The sequence below is a fragment of the Moesziomyces antarcticus genome (genome assembly GCF_000747765.1).
Source record: "Moesziomyces antarcticus DNA, scaffold: scaffold_v10009, strain JCM 10317, whole genome shotgun sequence".
Taxonomy (NCBI): domain Eukaryota; kingdom Fungi; phylum Basidiomycota; class Ustilaginomycetes; order Ustilaginales; family Ustilaginaceae; genus Moesziomyces; species Moesziomyces antarcticus.
In genome coordinates, this window is record NW_014639001.1 from 1 (window position 1) to 13,876 (window position 13,876).

Here is a 13,876-nt window from a genome sequence, read left to right on the forward strand (position 1 = left end):
CCCTAACCCTAACCCTAACCCTAACCCTAACCCTAACCCTAACCCTAACCCTAACCCTAACCCTAACCCTAACCCTAACCCTAACCCTAACCCTCATCTTTCAAGATTCTAACTCCGAGCCAATTTCGGATTCAATTTGTGCGTACGATTTCCTGCTTTTTCTTTCAGTAACCCTTTCTCGGGAATCAATGGAACGCGCAAAGATCGAAGTGGACCGTGCTCTTGCGTTGATCTGCCGGGGCTAGCGGCTAGGGTGACGGCTCACATGCGCCGACCCATCCTGGCAACACGTCCGATCGTCTCATCACCACCACCGTCGTAGCACTGCAACAATGCGAACGCAATCTCACTCCTGATGAAGACTTCTTGATCTCGCGCATCCGCCCGTATCGAAATGTGGCGTTCTCCAGTCCTCCGGTCCGGCCGGATACGGGCTCACGCTTAATCGCAAGTGGAACGGGACTGGTCCACTTCGGATGAACCATGCCATCGACAGCGGCATCCCAGTCCACGAAAGCTCTGCACACGCAAATGCACACGCATGTCTCCGCGCTGTACTGGCAGTCGCACGGGCAAGTGGTCCGACACTGGTCTCTCCTAGCAGCATGCGAACGCCTCGACCGTGCGTCGCTTCCGCCGCTTGCGTAGCGTGGCAGAGATGCTCGGTCGACTCGGTGACGCCACCTGTCCTTGGTTCTCCGCATGCCGAGATAGCCATGGATATCGCCTCTTGGATATTGCCTCGGGGCGGGGAATCGGCGTCGTTTTCTGCCGATGAGCAACCCTACGCCCCGACGCTCCAAGCTGAATGGGAGAACGCAACTCGGCACACATAGCACACTCATGCGGATGACAGGCACCGGATACCATTGCGACAAAGAGACCGTGTATGCGACAATTAGAAGGAGAAGCGGATGAGCGCGGGGTTGAGGAGGAAAGGAGAGACGAGGGTGGCGACCGAGATGAAGAGGAGGGGCAGCATCGTAGGCCAGTCCGTGATCTGCCACGTGATGGGCACCGCCGAGGTAGCCAAGACGCTGACGCCGGCCACGATGGCGAGGCAGATGGTGCTCGACTGCCAGAAGTGGCGAAGCACGAGAGGAGCCTCCTTGGCAAAGTGGAAGTTGCTGTCGTCCTTGGCGGTGACGCCGAAGGAGACCGGAAGAGAGACGAGGAACGACACCATGGCCTTGACGAGCGGAATCGAAAGCGAGACGATGGTGACCAGGTTGATCGGGTACCAGAGAAGGAACTGTGCGAGCGCGCGGAAGATGTTGGCATCGCCGCTGCGGTGACGCGCGATCGTGACGCCGAGCGCGCCTGTTGCGCCAAAGATGACCAGCGAAACAACCCAGTATTGGAACGAGGGAACGAAGAACGGCAGCAACCACGGACCGAGCCAGCCCGAGACAAAGTAGAGTGCCAGAGCGCTGGGCAGCGAGATTCCGATGGCAACGTAGCCGGCGGCGTAGGCGAGCAGGTGGAACTTGTAGTGGACGGGCACCTTGTTCGACCAGAAGACGGTGCGAATGAGCTTGGGCACGGGGCCCTGCATCGGCCATCGCCAGAGCGGGTTGAGGAAGAGCTCAAAGATGCCGAACGTGTACTTGCGCCAACGGTTGACCTCGTCGACGTAGGTGAGCGAGACACCTTCCTGGAAACCGTAGTTGGAGTAGGTCACCCAGCGCGTAATCCAACCGCGAAGGAGCAGACGGAGGCCGACGTCGAGATCTTCGGAGACGGTCTCCTCGGACCACGGCTTGATGTGACCGTCGCTGTTCTTGGGTCCAAGCGACTCTTCTGCCAGCTCCATGATCGCCGACTTGCGGAGGAAGGCGTTGTGGCCGACAAAGGGGGCGACTTCGCCAGTCGCCGTCTGCCAAGAGATGAAAAAGTAGATGAACCTCATGAAGTAGGCGAGCGACTTTTCAAAGAAGCCCGAACCGACAATGAGAACGCCCGAGCAGTGCTGAAGGATGGCGACATCGGGAGAAGACGCCATCTCCCAGGCGCTGGGAAGAAGCGAGTCAGCGGGGATACGCGTGTCGGAGTCGAGCAGTAGGATGAGCTCGCCCACGCTGACGTCGCCCTCGCCGGTGGCTTCTGGGTGTCGCTCCTTCAAGATGCGCTGAAGCAGAGATTCGCGGTCTTGGTTGGGGTTGGCGAGGATCGATTCTTCGTACTTCTTCGAGATCTGCATGCTGAAGTTGAGATTGGAGGCCTTCTTGAAGCGACCTGCACGGGTGAACATGTCTCCGTGACGTGGACGGGCGATCCAAGCAATGTCGTGGCGACGGTAAAAGTCAAGACGCGCCTCTCGCTCTTCGTCGTCGACGACCAACATGCCGTCTTCAGCGATGAGGATAGAAGCGGTACCGCCTTGCAGCTCGTACTCGGTGATGGCGGCCCTGACGGAGTCGAGCGTGGGCTGGAGAACCTGAACGAGCGACTCCTTGTAGACAGGTACCTGGATGGTGACGTGAGGAAGAATGGTCTTGCCGACGGGAGGCTCGGGTGTGATGCCGGAGTAGTATCGCGAGTTGCGCATCATGGGACGGATCGGTCCGATGGCCATGGAGACGCAGCTGGCCACACTATCCGCCATCGGAAGGAGCACAAAGAACATCGGAAGCACGGCAAGAAGAGCAACGAGGTAGATCGGCTCGCCGTCGAGGCGGACAGCCTGGACGATGGTTCGGATCCAATTGGCCACCACCACAGTGGCGATGCAGACACCCAGGCCACGCACCGCTCCCGCGAACCATTCCGCCTTGCGCACTTCCGGCACATAGCTCTCGAGCTGAGCCAGGTCCGACTCGGCGGAAGCCGAGCTTACCACCGTGTTCTCGACCGCGGTGTTGAGCGACATGAGCGAGGGCGAACGCGACACCATGCTGTGTCGAGCCGAGGCCGTCGGATCAGCAGTGATGGACCACACGTAGTCGACCAGCAGGCGCTCGAAAGCGCGGACCTGCTCGATGAGGTCTCGGCACGATTCGGTCCAGATCACCAGCACCTGTTCGGTATCCGAGAATGCGGCCATCTGAGCACGTCGAGCACCGCCGAGGTAGTCGAGGCTCTTGACCACCTGGACACGCTTGGAGGAGCTCAGGCGGATCTCATCCTCTCCTGGGTTGAGGGTGGAGAGGGCAGCTGCCACCAGCGGGGTGTTGATGATGATGGCCGCATCACAGTTGAGCTCGAGCATGGCTCGCGAGAAGGCAGGCATGGACGAGCCCTCTTGCGGGTAGAGGATGTAGCTTCCGACGTTGACGCGGACGGCCACAGCGTTGGAGAAGTTGTCTTGACGGCACCACTTTTCGGTGACAGCCACCGAGAAGATATGGCGAGCGAGCACGAGCGAGGCGTGGATCGCATCGGTGGAGGCGCCTGCCTCGCTTGGATCTTCCGAGGTCGAGTGGAATGTAAAGGAGCCCGGAGAGTTGGTGGAGGGCGACGTGGTAAGAATGTACGAGTCGGTGCGACGTGACGAGCCATATCTTTGCTTTCCAGAAGACGAGCCCATGTGATGGTTGCTGGAGGAAGAGGCGGACGAAGACGGAACGTGGCGTTCATCATCATCCGACTCCATCACTTCCATATCGTCTTCGTAATTGCCGAAAGGATAAGCTCGAGCATGGCCAGCGTTACTTGAAGACGGAGTGAGGCTGTGGTTGAATGTCGGCAGCGAAGGCAGCGACGAAACACTCGAGGTTGAATCGGTGCGCTTCATCTTGCGAGCAGCTGCGTATCAGCGATGGTGACGAGAAGGATGCTTGAGGGTGCGTGAGCAAAAAGAATGGGGAGTGGCTTGACGTTAGAGGGGAGGGCCGTCACAGGATTGAGAGGGAGGGGGAAAGGAGGAAGTGCAAGATCTTGGAGAAAGATAAGCAAAAGGGACGACAATGATGGAAGGATGGAAAGACAAGCGGAAGGGAGACGACGCTGATGGAAGTGGGGAAGAAGGAGATATGAATGGCAGGATGAAAGAAGTTATGGGCCTATGCCAAACGCGCAAGCGGGGGTCACCGTGTTCAAGAGACTGTACGAGCTATACGGCGAGAGGCCCATGGTATCGATAAGAGCATTAGCTCTGGGCAAACTGGTGCATTCTGGCAAAGCTCAGAAACCGTGGCAGGCAAGATGGCGCGAGACTCTTGCACGTTCGTGCCGAGAAGCAGTGGACCTCGCACCCGTCTGACGGGCTCCGAGGTGAACATGGCAGACCGAGTGAATTTGGGACGCAGGCAATGCTTGGATCGAGGGCAGACGGAGCCAATCAGCCGAGACATGCAGGTAGGTGTTCTAGCCGCCCCGAAAAAGGAGACCGGTCAGTATGGCCGACGCAAAAAGGGTTCGAGATGCTGGACAGCTGACACCTGGATGGCGGAGGTGCTTACCTGGGCGTGCACTCGGAAGCCGATTCTTCCGATTCGAGTGAGGCGAAGCGCACCCAGGACGCAAATCCAACGCGCGAAGGCCGCAGGATGGTTTGAAGAAGGTTCGCCGGCAGCTGAGCAACCTTGTGAGACCAGTGCGGGAGACGAGCAGGAGGGTGTAAGCGATTCACCGGACAAGCGGTTTGAGAGCAGGGGCATCGAGCGAGGCACCCACGTTCCGTTGTCGGATGATCACGATCGGCAGAAGAGCCATACTTTCCGACGGGCGATCCTGGGCCGGCGTAATACCAGTACCCACGGACAGGCGCCTCGTTGGCGAGCTTGTTGCGCGGGCGGAGCAAATTGATGCGCGCAGACTTCAAAGCCTCGAACTCAGGATTTGGGGCTGGGCGGAGCTGCAGAGTGTGGCCGCGGAAGTAGGGTCCAGCGAGCTTGGTAGCCCGACTGCCGAATGTCGGGCCAAGAGATAAACTACGAGGGCGTATCAAGCACGTCGAGCTGGGGCGAGGTGGCCGAAAGGTCGAGAAAAGAGTGGGACCATCTGTTTGTCGGACTCACGCGCCAACTTTGTGCCTGTCTTGCGGAGTTAGGTGGGTCCAGAGTTGTGCGTGCAGGTGGGCGGATTTGTTTGCTGGCGTGCATCCAGCTATTCGGTCTGTCGCATGACGACTTGGATGGCGGCGGCGACTGAAAGTGGAACTTGGGCGTGGAAGCAGCTCTGCTGCGAGCACGGAAGGCGTCGCCGCGCTCCGGCTGGCAGGACCGACATCCAGGTCTTAGCCGCACTTGCGGCTCAGCGGTGAAACCAAAATGTCTCGGAGGGAAGATCATGCAGCTGCGAAAAAGATTAGGCGAGAGAAGCGCACCCGGAATTTTTTGGGCGCAATGCATAACGTCGGCCTCGAGTGGCGCCAAACCGATCGGCGCAGGTCCCAGAAGAGCCGGACAAACAACAAAAATGCGCAGAAATCCGAAACATTCTAGCTACTCCAATCTGCGCTACGTGGGCTTTCCTGGTCTCGGCGTGGGAATCTCCGGTGCAGGGACGACGGACAGGCGAAACGTCCACCAGCGTCCATCAGCTTGTGTGTCTCACCGCGATCGTGCTCGGATCGCACTCTTGTGTGCTCGGGCAACGGGTAGACGGCGGCGGCTCGGTGAGAATGCCTCACGCACGACTCCTCAGTCCCGACACTCTTCCTATCGCCGGCGATTTGAAGGTGACCGTCACAAACTTGCCGAACGCTCGCGGTAATCGTGGGCGGATACGGCCATCGGTGCGCCCCCAAAGCATCTCCACGCCCAAAAGTTGTGCTGTGCGCCTGATTTGCCTGTGTTGCCGCGACTCCGATACGGCCTGGTCCAGGCTCGAGACTTTGAAGAGTTTCGAGTGTGATGCGAGGACTGCGAGCTCTTCTGGGCGGGGATGGCACCTTGGTATGAATGCCTTTCCTTGCACTTTCCCTTCTTTCCGTCCAACCTCAGCCTTTGCTCTTCCCACATAACACCAGCATCGTCCTTCTTGGAATCTTTCCTTCCGTCTACGATATTATTGCTCTAGTGGTCGAAGCTTCCTCGTCCCCTTTCCCATTCGTCATCTTCCGTCGCATCTTAGATCACAATGACTGGGCCTTCTGGCACCGTTACTCCCAACGAGGAGAAGAGCTTTAGCTGGTCTCCTTCCTCGCAAGTTCCCCACTTCCTGCGCAACCATTACAGGACGAGCAGCAATGGCCACTCGACTCCAGGATTCCCCTCTTCCGGCAACAACAGCGCTGCATCCTCGGTCATCCATCTTCCCAATTCCAATTCCTACAGCTCGGGCAGCACAAGCGAGAAGACCGAGCCACCCTCGTCTTTCCAGACAGTCCCTGTCTTGGGAGCTCAAGCAGGGAACGCACAGTCGACGCAGCCATCCTCGATGGCAGGCACAGAAGACATACGCTCGAAACAGGCGGGAAAGCAGAAGCACAGCCTTGCCTTTGGCTTCTTCAGCCTCCTTTCAGTCATCCTGGCCGCCGTCGTGATTGCATTCGGATGGATCAACACGCCGCAGCAAAAGCTCTGCCTCGCCTTCGAAGACGACTTCTCCGGCCGAACCACGCTCAACACCGACAACTGGGAGTACGAGGTGAGGACCGACGGCTTCGGTAATCATGAGTTCGAGATGACGACCACACAGTCCAACAACTCGTTCATCGAAGATGGCAAGCTCTACCTGGTCCCTACGCTCACCTCGGATGAGATCGGCGAGACTGCGATCACGGGCAACTACACCTATAGCCTCAACAGCACGTGCACCGCCTTTCCGCAGACCCAGGGCGCCTGCGAGACCAGCTCGAATGCGACGCTCGGCACCGTCATTCAGCCGATCAAGTCGGCTAGGATCCGCACCAAAGCTTCCATCAGCAGGGGCAGGATCGAGGTTCGCGCTCGTCTTCCCGTTGGCGATTGGATCTGGCCAGCGATTTGGATGATGCCCGAAGACTCCGTCTATGGAGAGTGGCCTCGCAGCGGCGAGATCGACATTGTCGAGTCCAAGGGCAACACAGTCCAGTCCCGCAAGGACCGATACCAGAACTCGGTCACGTCGACGCTACACTGGGGACCCTCGGCGGCCACGGATCGATGGGGCCTCACCACTTCCAACTTCTCGGTTCCCCGTGACTACTTTTCCGAGGATTTCCACACCTACGGCCTCGACTGGACCCCGACATCTCTGACCACCTGGGTAGACAAGCCCAGCCGTCACATCATGACGCTCGACATGAACCGCGACTTCTTCGCGTTCAGCCGTCTGTCGCACCTGCTCTGGAACGGCACTGCCATTCAGGATCCCTGGAACGGAAAAAAGGGCGCGCCGTTTGATCAGAAATTCTACCTGATCCTCAACGTCGCTGTCGGAGGCACCAACGGCTACTTCAGTGATGCCGAGCGCAACAAGCCTTGGCAGAACGCCGGCTCCAACCCTGTCGCAGACTTCTGGGCCGCAAGGACGCGATGGCTTCCTTCGTGGCCGAGCGACCCCAAGAAGCGAGGCATGGCCATCGACTCGGTCAAGATGTGGCAGCGTTGCTGAGCAGCCCGTCCTCCCTCACAAGTTCGGCCATAGGGTCTATCGGTCGACTTGTTGCTTCTCGTTGGTCAAGGTTGATCTCGTCGCTATGGTATAAAGCAATTTACTTAATCAGAATGGCTACTTGCAATGCTTTCAATATGGACAGAGGATACAGCCGTCGAAGCTTGGTGAGCATCGGGAACTCGGGCGGACTTGAGCCTCGCCGAGCGCGATGATAGAAACGACACGACTCGAGTGTGAAGAATTTAGGCCAGGCAAAATTGACGGGATTGACAGATACGGGGCTGAATCCGCACTTCCGATCCAGAAAGCAGTTCTGAAAGCATCGAACTGCAGGTTCATGCTCTAGCCAAGCAGGAAATTTGTTCCGCAAATCGAGGTCCATCAAGATAGACCGAAAAAGAGGTCAAGACAAACAATGAGAGAAGCGTTCTACTTGCAAGGAAGACGGTGACAACTAGGAAACACACAGCGCCCGATGAGGCATGAAAGACCAAGAGCGCAGAGAGGGACGTCGATCGGTCTAGCACTTCTGCCACATGCGGACCCGATCGACGGCCATACCTCGCTCCCTGGGATCGGTCGCCCAGCTTGGATACCACTTTTTAACGTTCTGCCAGAAGGTTGTTGCCGGGAAGGCCGACTCCGAGTTCCAGACGACGTCGTCCGTGCCCTCAAAGTACTTGCCACCGACGGCGACGTTGAGGATGAGGTAGAAGTGCTGATCAAAAGGCGCGATGTTGGGATTTTCGCTGCGAATCCACGGATTGTGGATCGGAGGGTCGAGCTGAATATCTCCAAACTTGCCGTACTCCCACATGGGCTCTTTGGGGAATTCAAAGTACGAGATGGTGGTGCGCGGGTCATCGACGTAGACGCGCATGCGCTTCTCGTTCCATTCCAGGACGTAGTTGTGGTAGCCCTGGTTGAAATAGTTGCGCCATCGGAACTGGTAGCCTGTGTGGTGGCCGCCGGCGTTGCTCCTCCAGTCCGGGCCGAAGTGGTAGGACGATTGGACGGAGCCGGTAGCACGCTGATCCATTCGATGGCGCGGCATGTTGCCCGAGGATTCCATGAGGTCGATCTCCCCGCTTGCGGGCCATTCGCCGTACGCCGAGTCTCGTGGCATCATCCAGATTGCTGGCCACAGCCAATTTCCAGTGGGCAGCTTCGCCCTCACCTCGACCTTGCCATAGCGAATGGAGAAAGACTTTTTGGTGGTGATGCGCGTGCTTTGCACTGGGTTGACCATGCGACCTTCGTCAAAGTTGTTTCCAGCTTGGCAATCGGTGTCTTTCTCGCTCGTGCAGTTGCCAGCGGCGGTGAGATCGAGTTTGAATCCGTCGAGGTTGAAATACGGCGCCCACAGGTTCTGCACCGTAAGGGTTGGCACCAGGTAGAGCTTGCCGTCCTCGACGTACGTGTTGGCCTCGGAGTCTGTGGTCCAGTCAAACGATCCGGTACCATAGCCTCCAAGCTGAATCTCGTGGCTCCAGGTCGACTTGTTGAAGCCGTTGGAAAAGTCGTCATCGAGGACGAGACAAAGTTTATCTTGCTTCTCGACGCGCAGAACACCGTCGAGCACGACGGCAATCATGGCGGCGATGCCCAATAAAACACCGATCAGGACTACCCGCTTGTTTTTGGACTGGATCTGCTTTGCTTCTTTGCTATTGAGCCACGCGAGACGCTCTCTCGCGGCCTCCGAGTTGGGACCCAACTTCTCCATGGCTGATGCTTGTGTGGAAGAGCAGACCCGAGGTCGTGGTTACGAGCTGCTTGCGGAGCTTCTTGTTTGGCTTTGTAACGAGTTGAGGATGGGAGTATTGAAGAAGAAGGAGAGAGCAGATGCGGGTGGGACAGGAGGATATTCGAGCTGAAGGAAGGGAGGGAGAAGACGACAACCGCCGCGGTACCTTGGAATGTGCGGAAGAGATGCGAAAGAGGGTGGAGGCAGAACGATGGCGGGAGAAAAGAGACCGCTGCAGGCGAAGAAAAGGCTCGCACAGGCCGAAGCAGCCAACCAACCAAAAAGGTTCGACCGAGAAAGATTGCGAGATGATCTGTATCTGCGAGCCCAGCCAAATGCGAGCCAGGGCGAACTTTGGAAGGCCGAGAATCAATCCCGTCACGAAGAGTAGCGCAGCGCAGACCGTGCACGATGCGCAAATCCGAAGTGGTGTCGCCGGCGCAGCAAACACTCCTAATCGGATCGACGTTGCGGTTTCAGCAAGATGTTTCACGGTGGAGAGCTGGGCCGTTTGATGCTCTTGCACCGCGCCGACCCCGTGCATGGTGCAGCGAGGGCATCCTTGCGACGTGTGGTGCCAGCTCGTTGTACAAAGCTGCGCTTCCACGCCGTCGGGAGCTCAGGGTGGCCATGCACCCGAGCGCTTCCGTGCCGAATCGCCGTTGGCGCTCAGGCGCTCAGGCGCTGCGTGGGCTGCATCGGTGAAGCCGGGGTCCGGAATTTCTTTTCAGCCACCCAAGTCTCATTCGAAAATCGGAGCATCAAAATTTCGGGTGCAAGTCCATGTCTCGCCGCAAACCCTGGCTCGCAGTCCTGGATCAAACAAATCTGGTTTAGACGCCATCCAGTTTGACTCGCGCACCATCACCGGCCGGCTCACGCTTGCCATCCAACGGCGTGGATCGCTCTCGGCGCCGCTTTCATGCAGCTGACGGCTAGTGCTGCGTCACAAAGATCGGCTGCGAGCTCCATCGATACGGGAATTTGAACATGTTTGGCGGGCGTGTGTCGGGGTTCGACCTGCAGGTAGGGACAAGGTGAAGGCCAACGGCTCGACGACTTCTCCACTTGGAGATAGCGTTCTCATGTTCAGCTGACCTGGCGTAAACTGAGCTCTTGCGCTTCTCTGCCAGGATCCCGTTCTCCCAGAGGCGTCCGGCCTGGACTTGGCTTCGGCGTGATCTCGCCATACAAGCCCCCCTGTACCTTTCGGCCACCGCGTTTTCTTCCACTGCCCTTTCAGAACAGAGGAGGGGCCCATTCGTTCAGGGCCTTAGAACACCAACCCTTGGTCCTTCGTTTCATCCTCTCAAGCATTTCGAGCCTAACTCGTGTTCCGCTTTCTTCGCATCTCTCTTCGTCCCCCTCCATTCATCCGTCCTCAAGAACATCGGTTCCTCTTCGTCCTTCATCGACACCCCTCGAAAGGCTCGATTCGAGGACTGAATCTCAAGCAAGGCTCAAGATGGCTTCCAACTTTTCTCGCAGTGGTCTCATGACCCAGGCGACCCAGGCCTTTCACGCAATCTCGTCGTCGACGTTTGCGGCAGGGGCGAGGTTGACTGATACGCCATCTCCATCGGCAGCGCTCTCCGCGTCCTACACCAGCGAGCAATCGCATGATCATTCGGCAGCAACGGGACAAGGCACTCTGCAGTTCCACCTCGCTCAGCAAATCGCCGAGTCCATGTTCCTCAAAGCCCGCCGTGTCAACTTGGTGCGAGACGGCCACGACAATGACGGCATCTTCCTCCGTGCGCATGACAACATGTACGCAGCATATCCCATGGATGCTTACCGTGGCGTGGCGATGCAGAGTATCAAGAAGCTTCGCTGCGAAGCAGCCATCATCATCTCTTCCGAGATCATCGATTCTGCCCTTTCCACTCTTCAGCCAAACCAGACCGAGCTCATCCTCACCCCACAACAGAGAGTCCAGGTCGTCAAGAGCCTGGACCATCTCTGGTCGTGCCGGAAGGGCCAAGGCGCAGCCTTCATCCAGGCAGAGGCCATCATGGTCGTGTGGACCGAAGATGGAAAAGACCTCTTGGATGCTGCCGTCAGCTTCCAGAACCACGTGCTCGACTACTTCGAGTCGCTCAGGCGAGGAAGCTACGTCTCGAACCTCCTGCAACACAGCTCAAACAATGCCTCGATCTACCGAGGCGTCGGGCATTCGCGAAACGGCAGCACAGCGAGCTCGGCTGCATCTTCGCAGACACGACTTCCCTCGCTGTCCTCGCACTCTGATCTCGGTCACGGGAAGCTCGCAGGTCTCCCACCGCGTCACAGGCCCTCTCCTTCGCTTTCGAGCAGCTCGTACGAGAAGAAAGGCGCCTTCAGCGAGAAGGATGGCGCCGACATGGATTCATCCCTCGAAGCAGGCATGGTACCCGAGCTGGCCGCCACAAAGCGTCCGGTCTACTCGCTTGCGCCGTTCCTGACGGGACTGAGCCTCGGATTGAATCTTCTCTTTAGCGGCATCTTTCTGCGCCGTATCCTCGTGACCGCCGTCACCCTCAACAACTACCTCTATCTCCTTGCTATCCTGGCAATCCCTTTCACCATGATGTTGACCCAGTTCTTCACCGACAACATCTTCGGATGCATCGCCCAGATTCTGCTTCCATACGGCAACATGAAGAAGAACTCCCTCTACTACTCGGGCGAAAAGCCCATTCCCCTGCCCATCGATGTGGCTCTGCCCTCGATTACGATTCAAGTGCCCGTCTACAAGGAATCCCTCGAGGGTGTCATCGCTCCTACGATCCTCGACATGAAGAAGGCTATGAAGACTTACGAGCTGCAGGGCGGCAAGGCCAACATCCTCGTTTGCGAAGACGGTATGCAGCTCCTCGACGAAGAGGAGCAGCAGAAACGCCGGGACTTCTACCAGACTCAGGGTTGCGGCTGGGTATCGCGACCCGGACATGGTCGCAATGGCTTCGTGCGTGCCGGTCGCTTCAAGAAGGCTTCCAACCTCAACTTTGTCCTCGACTTCAGCTTCGACGTCCAGCAGCTCCTCGACGGAGGCCGCGCAAAGAGCTACGACGAAGCGCTGGAAATGGCACTGCAGGCACGAGACGGAATCGCTTGGGCAGAAGGTGACGTCCGTCTTGGAGACTACATCTTCCTGATCGACTGCGACACCCGAATTCCCACCGATGCCTTCCTTGACGCCGCGAGCGAGATGGAGACTAGCCCGGAAGTGGCCATTCTTCAGCACTGCTCGGGCGTCATGTACGTCGCGGACCACTTCTTCGAGAACATGATGGGATTCTTCACCGACATTGTCAACTGGTCTATCTCATGGCTGGTCGCCTGCGGAGCTACCGCTCCCTTTGTGGGCCATAATGCATACTTGCGAACCTCGGCACTACTCCAGGTCTCGGAACGCGATCCGAAGACTGGCCAGCTGATCACATGGTCCGAGAACTCGGTCTCCGAGGACTTTGACATGTCGCTCCGCCTCCAGCTCCAGGGCTACGTTGTGCGCTGGGCCACCTACTCGAACCTCGGCTATCTCGAAGGCGTGTCGCTGACACCGTCCGACGAGCTGAATAGATGGCAGAAGTACGCTTTCGGATGCTCGGAGATCATCCTGCAGCCTCTACGATACTGGGTGACCAAGGGCCCTCTCACGCCACTTTTCAAGCGCTTCATCACGAGCGACAAGTGCAGTCTTTCGCAGAAGATCACAGTGTCCTCGTACATGTTCAGCTACTATGCGCTCGCCATGAGCTTGCCGTTTGCCATCGCCATGTTCCTGGTCGTCGGTCTCATGGACAACGTCACCAGCCTTTACATTGTTGACTCCTTCAAGGTCTGGCTCTCGATCCTCGTCGTCTTCTCAGCCGGCGGCACCGTAGCCAGACTGCTGTGCTTCCTGAGGAGCAGGCAGAAGGGCTTCCTGCATGCGCTCAAGAGGCAGTTCGTCTACTTTTGGCCCATGATCGTCTTCTTTTCTGGCCTTCCCTACCACATCCTCCTTGCCATCCTGGCTCACCCGATCGAGTACAACATGACGTGGGCGGCCACCCAGAAGGACGTGCAAGAGACCAGCTTGGTGGACGAAATCAAGGACATCCTCTCTCGATACTGGCACTGCTACCTGGTCATGACGAGCTTCATCACTCTCATGCTCCTCTTCGGCACCAACCTCCTGAGCCAAGAGTTTTGCATCTACGGATTCAACCTTTTCTGGCCGGGTTCGATCACCATCTTCGGACACTTCATGTATCCGATTCTGCTGAGCCCTGTCTTCATGCGCTTCAACTTCTAGATAGCTCCCTTAATACTCTTGTTGGTTCTCTACACGCTCCTTGTCAATGTCACCTGCTTCAAACATTCGCGAGTCGAGCTGCCATCCGGTACGACCGTGCTGGGGCGAAATGAGTCACAGTCGGACACCGCCTTCTTATTTGAAATCCCACCACGGGATCACTGTGCAACATCCGCGTATGGAGTCGTTGGTGGCTCGGGTGTGTAGCCTCGGTGGGTCGGTTCCGGCTGGTGGGTCGGTGGGGCGACGCCTCCATTATCTGCTCTCGATGCATGTTCGCGCTTCGAAAGATCTTGTGGGCGGTGTCCCGCTGTGGGCCAGGATTCACAGCTTGCAGAGCTGTGCTGAGACTTCATGTTGCCAGA

The 13,876-nt window shown here is 57.7% G+C and overlaps 6 protein-coding genes across 6 annotated transcripts; 3 read left to right on the forward strand and 3 right to left on the reverse strand.

The window, feature by feature from the left end:
* Positions 1-252: 252 nt before the first annotated feature.
* On the forward strand, positions 253-601 carry PAN0_009c3660 (uncharacterized protein; the record flags this gene model as incomplete). Its single annotated transcript, XM_014800620.1, has 2 exons — positions 253-417; positions 497-601. Coding segments are annotated over 2 exons (270 nt in total), but the record flags the coding sequence as incomplete, so codon positions are not given.
* A 297-nt stretch (positions 602-898) lies between these two features.
* On the reverse strand, positions 899-3,733 carry PAN0_009d3661 (glycosyltransferase family 2 protein; the record flags this gene model as incomplete). Its single annotated transcript, XM_014800621.1, has 1 exon — positions 899-3,733. One exon carries the CDS (start codon positions 3,731-3,733, stop codon positions 899-901), a length of 2,835 nt encoding a protein of 944 aa, XP_014656107.1.
* A 260-nt stretch (positions 3,734-3,993) lies between these two features.
* On the reverse strand, positions 3,994-5,231 carry PAN0_009d3662 (uncharacterized protein; the record flags this gene model as incomplete). Its single annotated transcript, XM_014800622.1, has 6 exons — positions 3,994-4,112; positions 4,164-4,305; positions 4,401-4,513; positions 4,615-4,844; positions 4,959-4,973; positions 5,068-5,231. 6 exons carry the CDS (start codon positions 5,229-5,231, stop codon positions 3,994-3,996), a joined length of 783 nt encoding a protein of 260 aa, XP_014656108.1.
* A 790-nt stretch (positions 5,232-6,021) lies between these two features.
* On the forward strand, positions 6,022-7,479 carry PAN0_009c3663 (concanavalin A-like lectin/glucanase; the record flags this gene model as incomplete). Its single annotated transcript, XM_014800623.1, has 1 exon — positions 6,022-7,479. One exon carries the CDS (start codon positions 6,022-6,024, stop codon positions 7,477-7,479), a length of 1,458 nt encoding a protein of 485 aa, XP_014656109.1.
* A 523-nt stretch (positions 7,480-8,002) lies between these two features.
* Positions 8,003-9,208, reverse strand: PAN0_009d3664 (glycoside hydrolase family 16 protein; the record flags this gene model as incomplete). The annotated part of the gene is made up of 1 exon (XM_014800624.1): positions 8,003-9,208. One exon carries the CDS (start codon positions 9,206-9,208, stop codon positions 8,003-8,005), a length of 1,206 nt encoding a protein of 401 aa, XP_014656110.1.
* A 1,486-nt stretch (positions 9,209-10,694) lies between these two features.
* Positions 10,695-13,511, forward strand: PAN0_009c3665 (glycosyltransferase family 2 protein; the record flags this gene model as incomplete). The annotated part of the gene is made up of 1 exon (XM_014800625.1): positions 10,695-13,511. One exon carries the CDS (start codon positions 10,695-10,697, stop codon positions 13,509-13,511), a length of 2,817 nt encoding a protein of 938 aa, XP_014656111.1.
* Between the last annotated feature and the right edge of the window lie 365 nt (positions 13,512-13,876).